Genomic DNA, 24,710 nt, shown 5'->3' with positions numbered 1-24,710 from the left:
ATTAATTGAGTGGCAGCAGTGCTGCTTCTTGCAGGGTGTGCGTGCTGGTCAGTGCAGACCCTGTAAGAGGGAAGCTAAGGAGTAACACCTGAGGCTGCAGGAGGCAAAACAAATTTCACTCCCATGGGAGGAAAAGGAGCCAAAAGGAATGGAGTGTCTTAGCCCAGTTCCACGTGGATGGGGTCTCTGATGTCCTACCTAGTCCTAATATAATTGTCCTTTTGGCAGGGGGGTCATGGTGCAAAGGACCAGCCATTTATAGGGCAGGAAAGGATTTTACTTGAAAGTGGTAGATTTCTGCACTGCTGTTCACCTGGGAAAGACTGATCTATTATTTTATAGTCGATCTTAGCATAAGAAAGGAAGGCTTGGGAATCTTGGGCTAAGAGAAAAATTCCTCTTTTCTCCTGGGAAAGAAGATGTTGGAAGACACATTGGGCCCTCCCAGATGTGGATGTTCTACAGGAAGGCTCCTTCCAGGATGGCTGAGGGGAGAGGGCCATAACATCGTAAAATCATCTGTTCCTCACTCCTTGCTTCCTAAGGTGTTTTTAAAAATTAAAGCCTGAACAGGCATGGTGGCTCATGCCTATAATCCCAGCACTTTGGGAGGCTGAGGTGGGAGGATCACTTGAGGCCGAGAGTTCACGACCAGACTGGGCAACACGGTGAAACCCCATCTCTACCAAAATAAATTAATAAGTAAATAGATAAGGTATAGCCTGGCCGCAGTCGAGCTGCTGGGGAATTAAGGGAAGGGTCTGTCCCACCAGTGGCATGGGGTGATTGCTGTAGAGTGACAGTTTGCATCCCCTCAACATTCATATGTGGAAATCCTAACGCCTAAGATGATGGTATTAGGAGGTGGGCCCTTTGGGAGGTGATTAGCCCATGGGTGCAGAGCCCTCATGAACGGGATTGGTGCCCTTATAAAAGAAGTTCAGGAGAGACTCCTCGCCCCTTCTTCCATGTGAAGACGCAGCAAGAAAGCACCATCTACGAGCCAGAAAGCAGGCCCTCATCAGATACTGAATCTGCCTTGATCTTGGACTTCCCATCCTCCGGAACTGTGAGAAATACATTTCTGCTGTTTATGAGCTACCCAGTTTATGTTGTTTCATTATAGCAGCCTGAATGGGAACGAATTAAGAAAGGTGATCTAGCAAAGTGCCTCAGCGACTATTCCCCCACTAGGACAGGGTGGTGGTGGCAGTCAGGGAGAGAATGGCTGTGTTTGGCAAGGCTACAACACAGAAGAGTGGTGGGTGGCACAGGCCCCCAGAGGGGCCACGAGGGACCTTTCGGTTTTCAGATCTCAGAGCATCAAAAACAGCAGAGGGACTCAGAGGAATGGGCAGGGTGCTCCAAATATATCATAATTTGGGTATGTCATGAAACTACAGCTTTAAGGTCTGCTCTGTGGTCACATTTGCTAAATGCTGCCCTCCTCCCGCATCACGCCCCCTTTCTCCTCCCCTCTCCTACAGCCCATTGGCTGAGTGAGGAGCCTCCTCCTACTTGACCCCACCTCTCAGGGAACAGTGATTGGTTGAAGGAAGCACCAGTCATAGTAGTCTCCTGAGCTTTTTCAGACTAAAACTGGTGAAGCCCTTCTTCTTCTTTTTTTTTTGAAACGGAGTCTTGCTGTCTCCCAGGCTGGAGTGCAGTAGCTCGAGGATCACTGCAAGCTCCGCCTCCCGGGTTCACGCCATTCTCCTGCCTCAGCCTCCCGAGTAGCTGGGACTACAGGCGCCCGCCACCACGCCCGGCTAATTTTTTGTATTTTTAGTACAGACAGGGTTTCACCGTGTTAGCCATGATGGTCTCAATCTGCTGACCTCGTCATCTGCCCACCTCGGCCTCCCAAAGTGCTGGGATTACAGGCGTGAGTCACCGCGCCCGGTCTAGCCCTTCCTCTTATAATCCTCACGTGCGCTGATATAGCAGTGTGCCAGGCAGTGCTTTACATAAACTAACTCATCCGATCCTCAAAACAATCCTGGGAGGCGAGTCCTAACATTACCCACATTTTACAGATGAGGAAACTGAGGCACAAGAAGCTAAACAGCCTGTCAAAAGTCATACTGCTAGAAAGTCTCAGAGTCAGGCTTCAAAACCAGCCTAAGGCCAGGCACAGTGGCTCACGCCTGTAATCCCAACACTTTGGGAGGCTGAGGCGGGCGGATCACTTGAGGTCAGGAGTTTGAGACCAGCCTGGCCAACATGGTGAAACCCTGTCTCTACTAAAAGTACAAAATTAGCTGGGCGAGGTGGCGCATGACTGTAATCCCAGCTACTCTGGAGGCTGAGGCAGGAGAACCCGGAAGGTGGAGGTTGCAGTGAGCCGAGATCGCACCATTGCATTCCAGCCTGGGCGACAAGAGTGAAACTCTGTCTCACAAAAAATAACACCCCCCCACCCCCCACACACACACTGAAAAAACAAAACCAGCTTATGTGGCTCCAGAGTACTTCTCACTGCTTTGATTTACCATCCCAGGACTTGAGCTTGGAAGTTGCTGGCATCCATGCCTCCTACTGAGTGGAGAAGCAGGTGAGTGTTAGGAGAGAATGGAGCTGGCCACAGAGAGAAACTGCGTTGAGAGGCAGAAATCTTCAGGAAAGGACAAAGCAAATCAAGCACCTCAGATCACAGATTTGAAGAGGTTACAGGAAATGTGGCATGCTGGCAGAACTGAGGTTGCAACCCAAATCTGTTTCTCAATGACACCCAAAAGGACCTAAATGTTCCAAGTTTAAACCCCTCCATAACTGATAGTGGGACAAAGGTTGCTTGAATGTCTTTCAAGGTCTTGTCATCAGGGATTGAGGATCTGAGGGACCACAATGTGCCTCTCACACTAGAGCCCTCTCCTACCCCTTACAGTCATCCTCAGCAACAGGGCAGAATCCTGGGATTAAAAGCTTCAACACTGTAAAACTTGGAATTTTAAATCACAAGTCTGGGAATCACAAATGCTTCAACTTGCAGGATCTGAGAATCACAGAGGTCAAAACTCAGCACTGGCCTCAAGTCCAAATTAATTCCCAAGGAAGAGACCCCAAAGCCACCCAAGGATTCCAGCCACCAAATTAGAAACTCCCAACCTAGAAGCATCTGAGAGCTCCTCCAGCTCAAGCTCAGGAGAATTCAGGCTCAAGAGCAGGAATTCTGACTAAAGCAGTCCTAGCAGGCCTCCAGCCTCCTAGGCTGGGCCCCTCCATTCTTGAGGAGGCCCCTCCCTCCCACAGCAGATCTGCCACTCAATTACTCTCTCCAAAGCAATCTGCCTGTCTGTACACTCCCTTTTATTTTTGGTGCTGTCTCCTACCACGAGTGGGCGCTTCTACCACAACTTAGCTATGGTATGGCTAAGAAGGGCCTGGTTTGTAGGCTGAGTAGGGGGTGGTCCCCACTGTAACATGCATGGGCGTTAGGAATGGTCCCCTTTCCTTTTCCCAGCAGTTCCCAGCTACCCAATCCTGGTGCCTGGAATCCCACAATTGACTCCCAAACCTTTCAGAATCCTCTCTGCTCAATGGAAATACCCTGGAAGGAAGATTACCTCATACCAGTACTGAGAAGGAAGTGAACACCGAATATGCTACAGTGACTGTTAGGTCCTTTACAAATGACTTCAATAGATCTTTCCACAGCTCAGAGAGTGGCTATTATTTTACAGCTGAGGAAACTGAGGCTCACACAGATCAGACAATGAATCAATGTCAAAGAGCCAGTAAGTAAGCGGCAGAGCAGTGGTTGAGCACCCCTCCACATCCCCATCCCCCTGCCAAGTTCTTTGCCCTTGGCTATGCTGTGGGACACAGGGTGGTGTGGTGGGCAAGGGGTGAGGGTGGAGAGGTCACAGGTCCTGAGCTGGGAGAATGGAGTCCCAGGTTTGAGCCTTGGGTGTGAGACCTTGTGTGGGCCACCGGGAGTTGCCCACACAAATTCTCTGGGTATTTGTGCCCAGCAAGTTCCAGCTGAAGTACAAAGGCGCATGTGCGCAGGCTCACAGTGCACTTCCTCACACAGGCCCATTGGGGGATGTGGAGGCCTCTGCTTGACCAGAGACCACCCCCACACCTTCTCCTCAGCCTGTCCATTCACTGCTTCTCAATTCTTCCTTCTTAAAGTCTGTCTCCCATTCCCTCCATTCTCCTAACCCACACCTCAGCATCTCTCTCCTGGACCATCACGCCAGCCTCCCCTCTGCTCTTCCTGCACACTGAGAGGTGAGTAACATACACACACGGGAGACCCCGAAAGCTCCCAGGTGCCCACAGGACAATGCACAGCTGGATTCTCCCAGGCAGGGCAGGTCCTGGAAGGCAAGAAAGCCATGTGGCCCAGGGATCTCGTGCTCCTCAGAAATCATCCCCTCATGTCCTCATCAAAACCGAAATGCACTCTGAGCCCCATTATGTGCTGTGCTCTGGGAACATGGGGACAAATGAGCCCTGTCCCCTTTCCATAAGTAGTGGAGAAACAGAAAAGGAAGAGGTGACAGTGATCCAGCATTAAAATGGTCTGTCCACAAAAATCCTTTCTCCATAGGACAGCATGGTCATCTTTACATAAGTAAATGCCCTGCTAAAGCTCTCTAGTGGTTTCCCACCACACAGTGAAACCTAAATTCCTGGTCCTGTTTGTTCTGGCTAGCCTGCTTCCTGGGTCTCAGTGATCTTCTATCACTCGCCCTCCTTTCTTCTCAGACACAGCTCAGGCTTTGATGTGAGCTAACCTGCCTGCAATGCTTCAGCACTGCCAATTTTACTGTGCATCACATTATCTTATTGTACGCCTTGCCCAGCACCCATTTCTGATGTTTACTTGTTTGTCTACTTGTTTATGTCTCTCTCCCACTAGAACCTGGTCGCTAAGAGCAGGACCTGTATGTCTGAAGTAACACCATACCTGCAGTGCCTAGTGCAGTGCTGGCCCAGCACACCAGTGCTCAACAATGTGCGCTGAAAGGCTGAATGAGAGCCGCCAAAGGGTGGTGGAGAGCCATGGAAGGGTTTTATTTTCTTTAATGTTTTGTCCTTTTATATAGAGATAGGGTCTTGCTATGTGTCCTAGGCTGCTCTCAAATTCCTGGGCTCAAGCGATCCTCCCGCTTGGCCTCCCAAAGTGTTGGGATTACAGGCATGAGCCACTATGCCTGGCCCATGGAAGGGTTTTAAAGTAGAAAATGGCTTGGTCTGGTTTGTGCTTTAGAAAGGATGTGTAGAAAGGGAGAGCCTGGAGGAGCTGGGGAAGGGGGCCTGATGCAATAGTCCAAGGAGAATAAACAGCTTTGAGAGACACTGGGAGGTAAAATCAACAGGACTTGTAGACGGGGGTGGGAGTAAGGTAGGGAGATGTCAGGGATGACTCCCTGGTTCCGGGCTTGGGCAACCATTCACTGACACAGGGACACCGGAGGAGGAACAGGTTTGGGGCTTGCCAAGTTTGAGGTGTTCACAGGACAGTCAGATGGAGGTGTTGGGAGGACAGTTGCATTCCCCTCTCCCTGGCACAGCAGGGTGAACTTTAAAGATGTAAGTATGAAGGGGAGGGCCGAACCTCAGAAGAGAGGTCAGGCCTGTCGTCCCCTCTCACAGGAACACAACTGGGACCCACTAACTTATCCCGGAGGCAGGGCCAGCTAGGGAGGTGGCTGACACACCCTGCAGGGCTCGTCTTGGAGGAGCTGGGGTGCACATAACTCACCCTGGACTGGGACTGGAACCCAGGAGTTCCCCCACCTGCTCCTCGGATGTGGACAACCCCTCAGGGACACAGCGCCCTGGCTTCGTCTGTCCGGGCACACAGCGTGCCCACACTTGGCTCATGCAGACCTGGGGAGAACCAGGTTAGAGGATGGAGGGCTGAGCGCAGACACCGCTGCCCAAACCTGACCGCCAGCCCCGCCTGAGGTCCCGCTCACCGAGTGGCCTTCGCAGGTGGCCCGCGTTTTGCGACACTGAGCGGCGCTCAGGTGGGACCGCGTCTACCCTCCCCAGTCCCCGCCCTGCTGGGGGCGAGGACAGAGAGCAGGGGGCGCACGGCGCTGCCCCTCCCGGGCCTCCGGTCGACCCCCACGCCCAGCAGCCACAAAACCTTTCCCCAGCTGTGCCCCTCAGCTGTTTCCCCGACCTCGGTTGGGTCCTCCGGCGGCCCCTTGGTCCCGTCCGCGCCTTCCGCCGAGTCCCCGCCCCTGCCCGGTACCTGCGGTCGCTTTTCCGGGAGGCCGCCTCCTTCCAGGTGGTCAGAAAGGCCATGGGCTCGGACGGGGGCGCGGGCGGCCCCCCGCGGCTGCGGCGGCGGCAGTGGCGGCTACGGTGGCAGCACCTGGACGGGGCGGGCAGGGCGGGACCCGTGGCTCCTCCCCGCCCTGGACCGGCGCCTCCCTGCCCCAAAGTGGAAGGGCGTAGGTGTCCCTGGAGCGGGCCTGAGGTCCCTAGGCAAGCCCACTCCCACCCAGGACTAGAAAGGACTCCAAACACTCCGAAACCCCTCACTGGGCACCGGGAGAAACGGAGCTCCAGGCTTTGTCCAAGGTCACAAGGGGGCCAACGGCTGGTCTCCCACTCTGTCCAGATCCCAGCCTCCAAACTGAAGGGCCGCACGATGGCCTTACCAGGGTCCCTGCGGGACATAGCAGCACCACCGACCCTGTTCCCTCCTCCCTACATGCAGAGCCAGTTTTGCTAGGGCCTCGCCTGAATGGGATCAGAGGCTCGGGACTGAGTCAAATGCTGGGCACAGAGCACCAGCCGCAGGGGACTGATAGGCAGGGAAGTGGAGAGCAGCTGTCTGGGCCTGAGGGTGGAGGCTGCAGGCCAGGCCAGGCCCTGGAGTGACCCACTTCACCGACTTCTGAGTCCAGGCCCCCGTGGCAGGTTGGGGGACAGAGGAGAATGAGCCACAGCTCCATCTCCATATTTTATCTTAGGCCGTGTACATTTTTGGTTTTTATTTTAAATTACCACCACCAAGCAGAATCAGCTATGGAGCAAGGGGATCCCCTGGCATGCAGTCCAGGGGCTTTTATGGGAGGCCCAACTAAGGACACAGAGTAGGGGAGCACCGTGAGGAGGCATTTGAGAAGGCCTGCTCCAGCTCTGGTGTGAACAATGGATTCAGGGACCCCTGGAGACTTAGCTCATCAGAGAAGGTGGGGGGCGGAACACAGGGCAGGGGCAGGGTGGTTAAGGCCCATTTTTGTTTCCTTCTGAGCTGGGTCTGTATCCTAGGTACTTGTGCAACACAAATCTTGTGTCCAGTAAGTGGTGACTGGTTCTCACATGTCAAGTGTTCTCTCATGTGTCAAGCCCTGAGCCGGGCAGTTTACACCAATTCTTATTTATCTACATCTTATTACATACTCACTTATCCCCATTTTACAGTTGATGAAACAGGTTCAGAGGGGTGAACGACCTTTCCTGAAACCAATTTGTGAAGTCAGGTCTTACACCCAGGCTTCTCTGCCCAATCTGGTGTTTTCCTCCCACCCTGCCTATGAACCATGGGTGGGCTGAGCACGGAGCGGGAGGCCCTGGGCAAAGCTGCCCAGAGGGCAGAGGCTCCAAGGACCATTTGGGCAATTTCTCTCACTCTTCCCTGGTAGGCAGCAGAGAACATATGACCTTTCACTCTTTCAGTCATATCATGGTTTTTGCAGATCAACAAGGGCCCGAGAATGCTGCTTATCTTATCACAAAGCTAGAGCTTCTAAATCTGGAAATTCCAGTTACAGTATGCCCAGGGATCCAAACCCCTTAGTCCAGAGCCTTGTCCAGCTTGGCCAGCACTAGGCACTTAGATAATAGCCAACTTTCTCCTGGGTTCACAGGCAAGAAGAGGCACAGGACCTTAGAAGCCTGACCTCCTATGGGTCCAGAGCCCAGTTTACTGTTAAAAGGATTAATCTCACTGAGCCTCTCAGCCCACAGCCAGCACCACTTCCACCAGGAAGCCACCCAGGATCTCCCCATTGGAGCAGTCTCTCCCTTTTCAGAGGTTACATTTTAATCTGTCTCCCTCACAGCATTTAGTATTATGTATTTTAAAATCCTTGTATAAGTTATTTACAATGGTATTTCAGATTTCTCTCTGAAGGTGGAGGCAGTATCTCGTCTTCTACAGAGCCCAGCACTATTGCTGTACATAGTAGGTACTCAATGGTGAGTAAATAAAGAAGGAACTAATATCTATTAAGCTTCTACCCCGTGACAGGCACTATGCAGAGAGCCTTTACATGTCTACCTCTAATCTAGACAACTGTTTTAAGAATATCTGGGTCAGAAGTTTAGAAATGTTCCTAAGATCAAATCAGGAGCTGGGATTCAATCCCGGGGTTCTTAATCTTCAAGGCTTCTTTCTTCTTCCTCATCTGTTTAGAATTATGTTACTTGGGCACTATTTTAAACTCTTCACATGTGCCAACGCATTTAATCCTCAAAATAATCCTAACATGTATGTTCTTTTACAATCCCAATTTTATAGTTGAAAAAGTGAGGCAGAGAGGAATTAATTTGCTCAAGATCACACAAACTAGTTAAGTGGCAGAGCTAGAACTCCACACACACAGCCCGACTTGAGGGTCTGTATCTTAACCCCAGCCCTAGCTTTCCTGCCACGCAAGTTATTAGGTGCACAAAGCATTTACGAGTCACTTTTTCAAGCTTACTTTGAATCATGTAATAAACCCAAGGTAGAATAGGTTTTATTCTTCCCATCCTCCCTTCCACTGGAGCCACACTGCTTAGGTTAAAATCTTGGCCCCACCACTAGGTATCCACACAACCAGGTAAGTTACTCCACTTCTTTGTGTCTGTTTTCTTATCAGTAAAATGAGGATAATAGCACCTATTACAACGGTTGTTGTAAGGATTAAGTTAATGCAAGCACAACAGAACAGTGCTGGACACATAGTGTGTGTTACCTGCACCTCCTATAGTGATAGTTTTATCCAGAATCAGAGGGCAATGAAGGGTTCTATATAAATGAACTTCCAAGATAACTGAAGTTTATCCTCTTTATTCAGATTCATTTTCCGAAAATGTATTGTTACCTCTTCTTTTTAAACATGGGCATGGCAGCTCTTAGTGAATATCTGCCATGTAACAGAAACCATGACTTTGTATCCATCATCTTTTTTTTCAGAGTGTCACGATCTGTTGCCCCGTCTGGAGTGCAGTGGTGTGATCACAGCTCACTGCAGCCTCGAACTCCTGGCTTCAAGTGATCCTCCCACCTCAGTCTCCTGAGTAGCTAGGACTTCAGGTGCACGTCACCATGCCTGGCTAATTTTTAAATATATATATACTTTTTTGTAGAGACAGAGTGTTGCTATGTTGTCGAGGCTGGTCTGGAACTCCTGGAATCAAGCAATCCTCCTGCCTGGGCCTCCCAAAATTCTGGGATTACAGGCATGAGCCACCACACCCAACCTGTATCTATCATCTTTAATCCTGGCAACAACCTTGTAAGGGAACTGTTATCCCTGAGGACCACAGAGGTTAACAGATTTACCCAAAAACACACAGCTAGGAAATGGTAAGACCAGAATTTAGGCCCATGTTCATAAAACTCCAAGGTCTAGATTCCCTCTACAAGGCCAGGAACTTGCTCAGGAAGCTGAGATGCATCAGGGTTTTCTTTTGCTTGTATGTGGTTAAGGCAGCATGCTACAAGGGAGCAAGGGTGGAGGGCTCCTTACCTGCTTCTACCCATTCTAGGTCCAGAGTTTTGATTCAATTAAGTACAGCCTCTACCCCATCCAAGTCTCTGTATGTCACAGTGCCTAGAAGGATCTTTAACTCATGTAGAGGCCCACAATCTGGAGGAGAACAAATCAGGGTTGTCTCAGTCCTGACAAGTCCAATCATCATTAAAAGGCCCACAGACTGAGCAAGCAGTTCAGTTCAGTCTCTCCTGTGTGTCTTACAGAGCCTCGGAGGGGTGTGGGGTCTCCTCTGTGCTCAATGAGGGCCTGGGTTGCTGAGTCTTGCATACCTGCTCTTAAGAGCAGTCCTTTGAGCATACGTAGCCGCAGAGAGCAAAAGGCAGTCCAGTGTGGTAGAAGAGTAAGTCTCACAGCTGAGGCATCTGGGTTGGAACTTGGCTTGTCCAGCTGTGAACCTTTCCTAGGTTGGGGTTTCTTGGCCAAATTGCTTCCATCTCTCTATACCTTATATTTTCTATTTAAGTGTCATAAGGAATAAATTATACATTTATTAAGAACCTTAGTGCCAGGCTCAGAGAAGGTCCCCAGTAAGTGTCAGCTTTTCCCCATTTCTTTTCCTTCCCACAAACTAACTCAATCAAGTTCTGACTCCAGAGGAAACATGGAGAGGCTGTAACTAAGCCCTTAGGTCTTGGGCAGCTGCACACATTCTATACACTTAGTGCAGTGAGGAGAGAAAAATGGGTGAGGTCTTTCTGTAGTTTTCCCCACTCCCATGAGATAATCTTTTATATCATTCACCTGGATACATAACTTTAGGACTTACACTCCTTTGGAGAGATTGTAAAAAATAAATGGCTTTCAAACATTTTATCTTGTGACCCAGTACATATTCAATAATGAATTCTATTTCATGATTTTAAAAATGATGCTCATTAACATACTGAAAAATTTACATATAATGGATCATAGCAAAGATATGCAAAGTCACCCTAAAGAGGCATTATAGTTACCCAACTAGTCAAACCAGACTGTAACCTGATTAAAGATATTAATCTGAAAAATGCGTCCATGAGAGGGGCCCAGGCAACCCTGGCTGCAGAGATCAAGCGGTGCCTCAGAGGCAGGAGGTATCCAACCACCAGCAAGGGAGGAGTCATGTTCAACCAATTGTGGGCACTCTAAGTCCTGTGGCAACTTTATTTTTACTGGAAAGTGACATTCGGGTCTTTATATCAGTCCCTGTGAAATTTCTTAATAGAGATCTGTCTCCATTTTATTGATGAAAATCAGGTTTCTAAACTTGAAGGTCAGACCTTGGACCAGGCTTAATTCACTCAAGTAATGAATGCTACTTAAATGAGGCCTCCTAGGAGACTGCTGGCCTTTTCCAGTGAACACAGCCCTAACATCAAATGATGCAGCCTTGTGGGAGCTGTGCTTCTAACAAAAAATCCCAACAGTCACCATGTATGTTTTTAGTAATGCTAGCAAGGAACAGAATACTATGTTCTGGGGACACCTTCCCCAATCCTCTCAGCTAGAACTATTATCTCCCTTCTCTGGGGATCTCAGCACTCCTACGGTATCCTCAGTACCCAATGCTGTGAAATTATGTAAGTAGATGCCTATCTTTCCTACTATACCACTAATGGCAAGGTCCTCATATGAGTCTTCTCTGTCCCTGGTCCAGCACACAATAGATCTTAGCAAAGGTCAATAGAATAATGACTTTCTCACTGTGCATTTTCAAAACTAAGACAATAGAGACCTTTCTGGAAGTAAAAGGTACATTATAGATCCATGCATAGAAGAAAAAAAGTATCTTAATGTATCTTTTTTTTTCTTCAGCAGAACAGAGTAATTGAAAACGGATTTTTGAGTCAGACTGCTTGGGTTTTGAGACGGAGTTTCACTCTTTTGCCCAGGCTGGAGTGAAGTGGCATGATCTTGGCTCACTGTATTCCCCACCCCACCCACCCCCTGCACCTGGTTCAAGCAATTGTCCTGCCTCAGCCTCCCAAGTAGCTGGGATTATAGGCGCCCGCCACCACGCCCAGTTAATTTTTTTGTAGTTTTAGTAGAGATGGAGTTTCGCCGCGTTGGCCAGGCTGGTCTGGAACTCCTGACCTCAGATGATCCACCTGCCTTGGCCTTCCGAAGTGCTAGAATTACAGGCGTGAGCCACCGCGCTCAGCCAACTGCCTGGACCTGGGTTTGAATCCTAGCTCTGGCGCTTTTTAGCTCAGTGGTCTTGGACAAATTATTTAACCTCTTTGCACCTCTCAGTCTTATCATCTGTAAACTGGGAATAATAGTACCTAACTTAAAAGCATGTTATGGAGGTTAAATTAATCAGTATATATAAAGTACTTTAAATAGTACGGGGCACTAAGTGCTATATAAGTGCTAACTTGCAATTATTATTTTTATATATTTTTTTAGAGACAGAGTCTCACTGTCACCCACGCTTGAAGTACGGTGGCATGGTCTTGGCTCACTGCAGCTTCCATCTCCACGGTTCAAGCGATTCTCCTGCCTCAGCCTCACGAGTGTAGCTGGGACTACAGGCGTGCGTCACCATGCCCAGCTAATTTTTGTATTTTTAGTAGAGCCGGGGTTTCACCATGTTGGCCAGGCTGGTCTCAAATTCCTGACCTCAAGTGATCTGCCCACCTTGGCCTCCCAAAGTCCTGGGATTACAGTCGTGAGCCACCGTGCCCAGCCTGCAATTATTATTTTCAAAAACTGTCTATCCATAAGAAAGATTAGAGGTTACCAAGAAGCAGAATCCACAGGTCAAGTGTAGAATGACAAGATGCAACAGCACTGCAGAGTAAATGAATGGATTTAATAAAACCGGCAAACAAAAAAGACTTAGAAGTTATCATCTACTCTAGTGGTTCTCAAACTGAGGCCCCTGAGTCAACATCACCATCATCTGGGAACCTGTTAGAAATGTAAATTCGGGGGTCCAACTCTACAACCTACTGAATCAAAAACTCTGGGGCTGGAGTCCAGCAATCCGTAGTTTGACACGTCCTCCAGGTGATTCTATTGCTTGCTAAATTTTGAGTACTCCTTTCCCCTTACCACCTACATCTAATTAGACCTCAAGACCTGTTAATTCTCTTAAATCTTTCTCAAATTGGTCCCCTTCTCTTAGTCTCCAGCCACAACCACATTTTAAGTTCTTACCATCTCACCTGCATGACTGCAACAATCTTCCACCTGCTCTCCCTGCCTTACCTGATTTTCTTCTAAGGCAATTCCCCAAATCACCACCAATGAAATCTTATGAACACAAACACCTCAGTCTTTTGCCCACAAACCTACACGCTAGTCACACTGAGCTACTTCGAACTCTTCAAAACTTACTCTGCCTCCCTTTTTATGTACTCTTTCCAGAGCCTTGTCAGTACTGATAAATTACTTTTCATTTTTTCTAGCCTTTTGGTTTTAAATGTTGTATTTAAAACAAGGTTGGGCTGAGCCTATAATCCCAGCACTTTGGGTGGTTGAGGAGGGAGGATCACTTGAGTTCAAGACCAGCCTGGGCAACAAAGTGAGACCTCTATATCTCTGCTAACTAACTAACTAACTAACTAGGTCCAGTGGCATGCATTTATAGTCCTAGCTACTTGGGAGGCTGAGGCGGGAGGATCTCTTGAGCCCAGGAGTTCATGGTTACAATGAGCTATGACTGTGCTACTGCACTCCAGCCTGGGCAACAGAGTGAGACTCTGTCTCTACAAAAAAAGAAAAACTAAAAGCAAGGCTGGCTACTCCCCCCATATACTTATCACTTATGATAACACTAATAATCATTAAGTGCTTTCATGTGTCAGAAACTGTTCTAAACCCTCACAAGAGTTAAATACAAGAATGAATGGGAAAATGTTTTATAAGATGCCATGTATATGTTTATTACATTAATCCTCAAGAACAGCGATTACATGGATTATTTCATTTGTGACACTGCTCCTCTGACTACTCATCATTAACAGGAATACAGAGTAGTGGTTAAAACTCTGGAGCCCATCTCCTAGGTTCAAATTCCAGCTCTGCCACTTACTAGCTGCATAACTGTGGCCTAGTTTGGTTTCCTCTTCTGTAAAATGGCGAAGATAATAGTACCTATACCTTTCATGGTTACTATTGTGAGGATTAAATTAATAGTAAAGCATTTAGGATCATGCCTGGAGCTTAGTAAATGTTATTTATTATTATTTATCATGTCCTGTTCCTACCACTTCCTATAAGTAAAATTTTTTTTTCTTCCACACAAAATAAAACAAAGCATGGTAAACTGAAAAGAGTATCATGCTTAGGATCAGACCGACCAGGGTTCAGTTCCTGGCTCATCTTCTCATCAGTTGGATGATCTGAAGCACATTATTTTAACATTTTTGAGCCTCAGTTTCTCCATTTCTAAAACGGGATAACAACAGTATCTACTACTTAGAGGTATTGTGAAGATTAAACAAGAAAAGAGAAAACACACAAAAAATGCCTAGTAGAGTGCTTCATATATAATGTACATTCAACAGCCAATGGCTCTTTTCGCTATTAGTAATATTGTGGTTACATTTATTTAAAATAAATAATAAAAAGCTATCAAAGCTAAATCCTTTAAAACAATCCCGTGAGTTAAGTACTGTGATGTACGTTAGATGAGAAAAATGAGGTTCAGGGAGGCTAAATAACTTTCTCAAAATCATCTTTACATTACATCCTCAAAAATGGCAGAAACAGATTCAGTCCCAGTACTGTGAGTTTATTAGAACACAGAGCCTTCCAAAAGTCCATGTCACTTTTTTTTTTTTTTTTTGATATGGAGTCTTGCTCTGTTGCCCAGGCTGGGGTGCAGTGGCACAGTCTCGGCTCACTGCAACCTCCGCCTCCCAGGCTCAAGTGATTCTCCTGCCTCAGCCTCCCAAGTAGCTGGGATTACAGGCACCCGCCACCATGCCTGGCTAATTTTTGTATTTTTTTATTAGAGACAGGGTTTCACCGTGTTGGCCAGGCTGGTCTTGAACTCCTGACCTCAGGAGATCCACCCACCTTGTCCTCCCAAAGTGCTGGGATTAGTTTTTTTTTTTTTGAGACAGGGTCTTGCTCTGTTGCCTAGGCTGGAGCACAGCAGCACAACCCCAGCTTCTTGCAGCCTCACTGGGCTCAATTGATCCTCCCACCTCAGCCTCTAGTAGCTGGGACTACAGGCATGCACCACCACACCTGGCTTTTTTTTTTTTTTTGTAGAGATGGGGTCTCACCATGTTGCCCCAGGCTGGTCTCAAACTCCTGGGCTCAAGTGATCCTCCCACCTCAGCCTCCCAAAGTGCTGGGATTACAGGCATGAGCCACTATGCCCAGTGACAAATTCTTTTTTCTTTTTGAGACGGAGTCTCACTCTGTCACCCAGGCTGGAGTCCAGTGGTGTGATCTCTGCTCACTGCAACCTCTGCCTCCCGGGTTCAAGCAATTCTCCTGTCTCAGCCTCCTGAGTAGCTAGGACTATAGGTGCGAGCCACTATGCTCATCTAATTTTTTCGCATTTTTAGTAGAGACAGTTTCCCCATGTTCGCCAGGTTGTTCTCGAACTCCTGACCTCAGGTGATCTGCCCACTTCAGCCTCCCGAAGTGCTGGGATTACAGGCGCGAGCCACTGCGTCGGGCCTACAAATTCTTATTCAACACATATATACAAAGCCACATATGTTTTAGGCACTGTCTTTATGCATATACATTTCATTTCTTTCATAAAAGACATGAAAGACTTCTATATTCCAGAAGGCAGAAGCTTGGGTGCTCTAGCTTTACAAGTAAAATAGCACAGGCAGGCAAAAGGACATGATAACCAAAGATAATAGTTTACATTTATTATTTATTCTATACCAGGTGCTGTCCCAAACCTTTTACACATATTAATCTGTGCTGATTGTATATAGCTACTCCTCCTTGGACATAGCATGGACATAATCAGAGGACCATGCAAAACTCCACTGCAATATAGATATATGGATAGGATTCTTTATTATTACTTAAATTTTACTGTTCTCATAATTACAGGCTACAACTTAGAGGTCTGAAACTTTAAGAGAAAATTCTATAATAAAGAGAGCTCAAATAAACATGAATCGGTATGTAGAAGATGTTTAAAACTTTGTAAGTAGTGCCACTTAGCTCTGGGCAATACTTATCTGTCCTTTTCAAGCACAGGCCCTGGAGCCAGAGTCAACAACATAAAATACCACAAACGACTCTAAGACATTCATCCTACACAAGCGAGCATACAGATATACATATATATTTATATAATATATACATACTTTAACATTATATTGGTCCATGGAGTATACACATTTTAACAAAAGATAAAAATCTATGTAATCCAGTTAAACATACATAAGATTAGGATACATTTATTACATTGAAAGTGGGTGTTTATAAGTTATATTTATTATTTTCGAGTTTTTTTTTTTTTTTTTTTTTTTTTTTTTGAGACGGAGTCTTGCTCTGTCGCCCAGGCTGGGGTGCAGTGGCTGGATCTCAGCTCACTGCAAGCTCCGCCTCCCGGGTTTACGCCATTCTCCTGCCTCAGCCTCCCCAGTAGCTGGGACTACAGGCGCCCGCCACCTCGTCCGGCTAGTTTTTTGTATTTTTTAGTAGAGATGGGGTTTCACCATGTTAGCCAGGATGGTCTCGATCTCCTGACCTCGTGATCCACCCGTCTCGGCCTCCCAAAGTGCTGGGATTACAGGCTTGAGCCACCACGCCCGGCCTCGAGTGTTTAATTAAAAAAATTTTTGAAGCATTTCCAACATGTGCTCATTTTCCCAGTGCAAAAGAAAGTTGTTCAAGTCAACTTACCTTTATCCTAAGCAGTTTAAGAGGAAGAAAACAAATACCACCATTGCAACTCCCAATACTTAACTTCTCAGTCAAATTTTGCAGAAAATCCTTAGGTTACTGGATTCGTTTATCAAAATTAAAGCCTTGTGATTATGATTCAGCCCTTGCTTCATATGTATGACTTTTATGCAGAAATGTTTCTATTTACAAAGGTAGAAAAAAGTTATTAGCAGTGTAAGATACTGGTTTAAAGTTTGTTTTAAACTGTAGGAGTCCAATTGTGTAATGGAAAGAAAACAAGCACCATTTGAAGAAGAAATGAATTGGATACTTTGAAATTTATTTATAGGCTAGGCAATAAGTTACTCAGATTAACACAGATCAATACCACCTTGACTTGGTGACCCAGATAATTCTAATTAGATTTTAGGTGCATTTTTCTTTATCTTGGTATTCAATACATCATCTAAGTCAGTAACCATGTTAAACAAAATTAAAATGACAAGTTACAGCTTACTTCACAGTCTATTTCAAATTCAGCTTGTCCACTAGGTCGGTTTTACAGGAGTGGTCTTTTAACACGTGAAGAGTTTTGATAATCTGGCAGGTATCTTCTCTCCCAATTAAACAAACAAGAGTCTTGTTGCTAGCTTGACAATTTTATAGGTGAAAAACATGAAGTGAGTAAATAAACTAAACCACAAAGATGGACAAAAAGCAATATGATATAAAACATATCACTTTTTTCCCTATTTGTATTCAGTGAAAGTTTTTACATTTCAAGTAAATGAGCCTTCATTTAAAAAAAAAAAAAGTATATATGAAAAATTAAAGTACCTTCCAGTTCTAGCTTGCTGAAGTTTCTTCTGCAAAAGTACAAAAATAAACCCACTAAGAACTAAACAGGACAGGGCCACGGCAAAGGCAGAATGGCTGCCATGTTAAGACTTTTGCTTGCCTTATACTGATGGGTATATTTTAGGTGATAAATTTTCTCTACTATCTAGCACTTAAAATGAACATTTTCTTACAAACTTTATTTGTAAGAAACTAATTTTTATTAATTAGCAAACACACCGAGAGGTATCTGTTGATCTAAAATTCTCTAAATCCAGATAAATCTTTAAAAAAATTTATTTCACACATGAGGCTTTAATATTTTTAGTTAGGAAAAGATCGAATCTGAGGCTATAATAGTCAACCTAAAGTGTCCCTTTTCCATACTGGAGTAAATCTGTGCAAAATATTTTTCTTTGTCTCTAAAAAACAAATTAAGTAGTATTTTTACTATAAGGAAATTTAAAAATGCACTTTAGCCAATTTGCACCAATCATAAAAGAAGTAAGATATTCTTTCCCTTATCCTCACTCAACCATTCCAATCAGGGGAGAATACTGCAAACTTTAAGAACCTCACTGGCTATCATCAGAATAACTACAGAACAGCGTAGTGCAGGGTGAAACTATTTCTCTATATTCCAGAAAGCAGAAGCTTGGGTGCTCTAGCTTTACAAGTAAAATAGCACAGGCAGGCAAAAGCTCACAGTAAATGTATACCAGAACAGGGGCCAGGGGCCTAAGTGAAGGTGAATTTGTCTGACTGGGTTACGGCTTTTATAAGAAAAAAAAAAGACGAATCTGTAATGAAGAAAAAAAAAAATCCTAAAATTTTGTCACATTTACAGGAATCTCAAACCTTTTGTATTCCCATGCTCACAGGTAGTTTTGACACACATTGTAAATAGTTTCAGTATTCAGGAAGAAGAGTACTATATTGTTGCCAAAGAACAAGAGAATTCTTCATGCTTCTGATATCTCAGATTTGCTGAGTGCAATAGCCAGTTCTAAGTCTTCTTGTTCTTGCTGATTTAGTCGGGCAAGCCTCTGCTCTTCTTCTCTCTCACTTTCCCTTTTGGCCCATTCGATCATATCTTCCTCAGAGGGATACTGCCATTTAAAAGATCGATGAACAAATGAATAAATAAATGAGTAAAGCAAATAAAAAGAAGGAAATAGTTTTTACAAAAGGACATTAACTTGTTTCACCTGAAGGACTCTGGAAATAGTCTGGTTACTTGTTAATTCTTTTTTTTTTTTTTTTTCCTGAAAACATGTTTAATATTATTAAACCGTAGTTTAATTTTAAAAATTAATTCAATCTATAGACAGAATATAAAACTAAATGTTAAAAATATCACTAGGCTAGATGTGATGGCTCATGCCTATAATCCCAGCACTTTGGAGGCCGAGGCAGGTGGATCACCTGAGGTCAGGAGTTCGAGACCAGCTTCGCCAACATGGCAAAACGCCCTCTCAATTAAAAATACAAAAATTAGCCGGGCATGGTGGCGATGCCTATAATCCCAGCTACTTGGGAGGCTGAGGCACAAGAATCACTTGAACCCAGGTGGCGGAGTTTGCAGTGAGCCGCAACTGCACCACTGCACTCCAGCCTGGGTGACAAAGTGAGATTCCATCTAAAAAATACATATATATATATATAAAATGTTACATATATATAAAATGTTATATATATAAAATGTTATATATATATCACTAAAAAAAGTAGAAATGCTTATAGTAGATTAGAAGATTTAAAAACAGGAGAGGGCTAGCCTTTTTGATCTAATGTAATGTAAAACATTTACTACTTCGACTTTACTGAGACCCTCACATGATAAATCATTTTTAACTTAATCCCACTGGTAGTTTCCTAACCCTTAATGTATAGAAAAGCTAAGAAGCAAAACAAACAAACAAAAGCTGATTTTGCTATACATCATATTAAAGTATTGGGTATACTGAGCAAGATATGATGTAAACCTAATCTTTTTTTTTTTTTTTTTTTTTGGAGACGGAGTTTCGCTTTTGTTGCCCAGGCTGGATGCTATGGCACAATCTTGGATCACTACAACATCCGCCTCCCGGGTTCAAGCGATTCTCCTGCCTCAGCTTCCCGAGTAGCTGGGATTACAGGCATGTACCACCACGCCCGGCTAATTTTGTATTTTTAGTAGAGATACGGTTTCTTCATGTTGGTTAGGCTGATCTCGAACTCCTGACCTCAGATGATCTGCCCACCTTGGCCTCCCAAGAACCTAATCATATTTTATAAAAAGCATTTTGAGCCAGGCATAGTGGCTGACATCTGTAATCCTAGTACTTTGGGAGGTCAAGGTGGGCCAATTGCTTGAGCTTAGACGTTCAAGAAGTTCATCTTGGCAACATGGCAAAACCGTCTTTACAAAAAGATTAGCCAGGTATGGTGATGCACATCTATAGTCCCAGCTACTTGGGAGGATCACCTGAGCCTGGGAAGTTGAGGCTGCAGTGAGCTGTGATCATATCACCACTCTCCAGCCAGATGGACGGAGTGAGCCAAAAAAAAAAAAAAAAAAAAAAAGGCATTATGAAGATTTCTCCAGGCTTTGGCAACTTTTAGACCAGTCTAAATAAAATCTTAACACTCATAATTATTACGTTGGGGAAACATTTTTATCTACCCCAAACAGCAACCTTGGCAAATACTAAATTAAAAAATTCTAATTGGTTTCAAGTCTTGTCACACAGAAAATCCTTCATGAAAGGATGAAATAAAATACCTTGTCAGGCTTTTGAAATGGTAGTTTTCCCTAGGGAATTAAGCAAAACTTTGAAATGTGTAACACTTAACACATCTTTTACAATGAAAAAAGAAGCTGTTTTTTATTATACTATACTGAGAGTTTGGAGCAAAATGCCTCAGCTGTTGTTCAGCCTCCTTCCAACCAGATTTGTTGCTGTTGTTGTTGTTTTGAGAAGGAGTCCCGCTCTGTAACCCAGCTTGAGGACAGCGGCACTATCTCAGATCCTGCAACGTCCGCCTGAGGCTTAAGTGATCCTCCCACCTCAGCCTCCCTAGCTGGGATTACAGGCCTGCGCCACCACGCCTGGCTAATTTTGTATTTTTAGTAGAGATGGGGTTTCACTATGTTGGCCAGGCTTGTCTCGAACTCCTGACCTCAAGTGATCCGCCTGCCTCAGCCTTCCAAAGTGCTGGGATTACAGGTATGAGCCACCCTGTCTGGCCCCAACCAGATTTTGACTTGCTAAAACCATACTTAAGATATTAAATGCCACAAACTACCACAGGGTTATTTTACACTAAGAGAATTATAACCCCCTAAAAAGGCCAATTTTTGATTCTGTGCTTGAAACAAATCAAATTCCATCTAATGAAAGGTAAGTTGGGCCAGGCACGGTTGTTCACACCTGTAATCCCAGCACTTCGGGAGACCAAGGCAGGTGCACTGCGAGGTCAAGAGATCGAGACCATCCTGGCCAACATGGTGAAATCCTGTTTCTACTAAAAACACAAAAATTAGCTAGGTGTGGTGGTGCATGCCTGTAGTCCCAGCTACTTGGGAGGCGGAGGCAGGAGAATCGCTTGAACCTGGAAGGCAGAGGTTGCAGTGAGCTGACATTACCCCACCGCACTCCAGTCTGGCGACAGAGCAAGACTCTGTCTCAAAAAAAAAAAAAAAAAAAAAAAAAAAAAGGAAAGTCAGGCTGGGCACGACGACAGCTCACACCTGTAATCCCCAACATTTTGAGAGGCTGAGGCGGGTGGACTACCTGAGGTCAGGAGTTCAAGACCAGCCTGACCAACATGGAGAAACCCCGTCTCTACTAAAAATACAAAATTAGCCAGGTGTGGTGGCACATGCCTGTAATCCCAGCTATTTGGGAGGCTGAGGCGGGAGAATCGCTTGAACCCGGGAGGTGGAGGTGGAGGTTGTGGTGAGCTGAGATCACGCCACTGCACTCCAGCCTGGGCAATAAGAGCAAAACTCCATCTCAAAAAAAAAAAAGTCTGTATAATTCTGACACTCCATTTTTACAATATTCAAAATATTGATTCCTGTTTTGCTCCTTCATATTCAAGAGAAGCCACCAGAACTTAGAGTACAGATTCAAAAGCTGGGAGCTCAGTCATCTTAGTTGCATGCAGATTCTTTTTCGGAGACAGGGTCTGGCTCTGTCACCCAGGCTGGAGTGCAGTGGCATGATCATGGCTCACTGCAACCTCCACCACCTCAGCCCCCCAAGTAGCTGGGACTACAGGTGCTTAAAGTACTTTGGTCTCTTAAAATGCTGGGATTACAGGCGTGAGACACCATGCCCAGCCTGCATGCAGATTCTTGACTACCTCCTTTCTAACTAGAAATAGCTGCAGGGATAAAGCAACTGGTTGAATGGCCCAATGCTACACTGAGGAGGGAAATATTAGGCAGAATTACCTGGCCACTAGATCTCCTGTTTCCAAAATCATCTCAAAGGCATAAGATGATAAACAGAAGAAAATTCCTGTTTTATAGAACAGGCAGTGATAACGAAGGTTATTTTGCCTGAAAAAACTGGGAAACTGAAACTTTGTTACCCAGTCTAAGAATTTTATTTAAAAATAACTTGTTTTTACTGAATAATGATGGAATGTATGACATTGTTTTATGTCCCTCTAGACTGATACCTCCATGGTTGGTGGCCCCATTTCTGTGATTTTATACGCCCTGCTTATGCTGTTATCATGGCACCCTTCCACTGTTTCTAATGATCTTCCTATTTTAGACATCTCTGAAAGAATGCAGAGTAAACATGAGAAGTTAGTGAATTAGATCTCTCCAAATAATTAAAGATTGTTTAAATTCTGACAACCATTTATTTATTTATTTCATAAAACTGGCATTTACATTTTTCAAAAGTGACTATATAAGTTTAATAGTTTTACTTTCTATTCAAATAATCTCTGGCCCTATCCTCTGATATAATATTTGCTGACTGGTCTCAGAAATCATTAAAACTTTATACACAACCACACATACACAGCTGCAAATGCACAAACTTATTACTGGCATTGTTCATCTAGTGGGCAGACACCAATGACTCTGTAATTGTTCATTAAGTCATCATCACCCATAACCACCCACAAAATAACAACTGTTAGGATTTTACTTATATTACCAAGACTAAGAGAAATATTTACAAAACAACTTGTATATATGACAAGAACTAAGACTACTAAAATCATTTGTGTAATGGAACAACCATAGAACTGTCAAAACAGTATCAAACAGAGGTTTTTCTTGGGGGAAGAACGAAAGATTATTTTTAGTATCTTGGTAAATTTAGTTAAAATGATGCAAACTTGGCAGACTCCAAAATAATCTTTGAAAACTCTTCAAAGATTTTTCCCCCAAAAAGCTCATTCACAGTACTTACAGCACTGAAGTTGGCAAAATTGCTTGGATCAGCCTCTCTATTGGTAGTGGTAGTAGCAGAAGAAGTGAATGGATCACAAAACATTTCAGGATCTTTTTCTTTGGGGCTATCATTGCCTGGGAAAGGCTGAAATGGATCATTCAGTTTAAAGGGATCAGGAGAATCCAGTTTGTTGATGGATCTTTTCCCTGGATCAAAATCATCACAATTAATTCAACCAGTAAATACAGCAAATACAAGCACAGAAGAACATGTACACAGATAGCATTAAAGTACCGTGGGTAGAGGATGACTGAGTACCTAAAACACATTCTTATCTTAAATGGCAACACCAACTATCTGTCCTCAAATTCTTCACACATGATCTCTCAAATAGATTCCAGCTATGTGCAGCTAATGAAACAAATAGCAAAGCAAGGATGGGCCAGGAATCATATTTTTGTCCAGAGATTGAATACCACCATCCCCCAGCCACAACCAAGCAGCATGTTCCCAAAAAGAGAGACGAATGGATTAAACAGAAGGAGAATAATAAAGAATAAAGACAGAAATTGCCTGCCTCTGCTGTTATAAACCTCAGCCTGATAACAATTATCCACTAGTGGCAGTAAGAGCAAATGACCTCTGAAAAATGGGAAAATTCTTCTGATTTTTCTCTAGTTCTAGATACAATACCTAGCAGCATAAAATTTTAAAATTACTGTAGTAAAACCCTGCCAATTTTTTGTTATTTACTGTATTTCAAAATGAAGAAAAAATGTTTTGAAGCCCAGGGCCTAAATCTTTGTGGTTGCTGATCAAATAATCTCTGACCCAACAATAGTATTCTGTCCTATTAGTCACTCACTAATTCATTACCATTTTCAAACAAGTTCTCTAAGTCTTACTTAAACTTAGTACTTCTTGAAGAAAAGATAATAAAATTAGGGATCAAAATATCTCTAAATATATTTTTTTCCTAAAATGCATAAGCTGGTAATAGCAATCATAACACAACAGATTCCATCACTGTAGCTGCTTAGAAAAGATGCTCATATCTCAATGGATCCTTCCAATAATCCTGTGAAAGTAGGCAAAATTAGAATTGCTGCCAATATTTAACAGCCAACGGTCAGATATATGAAATTATACACTTAAGATCACAGTTAGGGAACATCCAGAAACAGAACCCAGATTTTTAGACTCCCAGTTCAGTGCTCTTTCCAACAAACCAGTCTTTTCCTTAATCTTTTTACAATGATATACAATCACTTGGTTGAAGATTCTTAGATTTAACAAAAGCACTAGCATATTATTTTACTTAAGATTTAAAAAAACAACCTCACTATTAGCATCATGCAAGTGTAAAAAGTTAAATGTGCAAATTAACCATTATTTATTTTTAAATATATTCTGGCAACCTCACTTCTAGAAATATATGACATAAGCTACTTTTCCTTAGAAGGAATCACTTAACTCATTTACCTGATTTTTCAACCGAATATCAGGTATTAACAATTGTACATGCAATCCTTTCAGTCAAAGAAAAAAAACTTACCTGCTCAAGACCATGGAAAGGTTATGATGAAAAGGCAGTATTAATCTGTAACTACTGAGACTGAAAATTTCCCAAGGAATGAGGTATGATTTTTTAAAAAATGTACTAAAATGTGTCTTCTCACATAATAGCCCAACAGCACTACAACTACTCAAGGAATTATCCGTTTACCCACTTATTATGACCTAAAAACAAAACAAACTTTCCTTTGTATAGTGCTAAACATATACATACACACACATACTAATCATACAAACAAAAATAAGAGAAAAATCACTATTAGAAAAGAGTCTTGGCCAGGCGCGGTGGCTCACACCTGTAATCCCAGCACTTTGGGAGGCCGAGGTGGGCAGATCACTTGAGGTCAGGAGATAGAGACCAGTC

The 24,710-nt window shown here is 44.2% G+C and overlaps 1 protein-coding gene across 3 annotated transcripts in view; it reads right to left on the bottom strand.

Moving 5' to 3' along the window:
* Window positions 1–16,851: 16,851 nt before the first annotated feature.
* EPS15 (epidermal growth factor receptor pathway substrate 15) overlaps window positions 16,852–24,710 on the bottom strand; it is a 160,066-nt gene continuing 152,207 nt past the window's right edge. For all 3 annotated transcript variants that reach the window (XM_007978767.3, XM_007978770.3, XM_007978769.3), the window contains 2 exons: window positions 22,790–22,977; window positions 16,852–18,478 (listed from right to left, as the gene is read on the bottom strand). In XM_007978767.3, coding sequence (XP_007976958.1) covers window positions 18,332–18,478; window positions 22,790–22,977 — 335 coding nt within the window. In that variant the 3' untranslated portion in view covers window positions 16,852–18,331. The remainder of the gene's footprint in view (window positions 18,479–22,789; window positions 22,978–24,710) is intronic.

Source organism: Chlorocebus sabaeus, chromosome 20, assembly GCF_047675955.1.
Source record: "Chlorocebus sabaeus isolate Y175 chromosome 20, mChlSab1.0.hap1, whole genome shotgun sequence".
In the NCBI taxonomy this organism is placed as follows: Eukaryota; Metazoa; Chordata; class Mammalia; order Primates; family Cercopithecidae; genus Chlorocebus; species Chlorocebus sabaeus.
The sequence above is the reverse complement of the archived record's forward strand: the minus strand, read 5'-3'. Positions and strand labels throughout refer to the sequence as shown.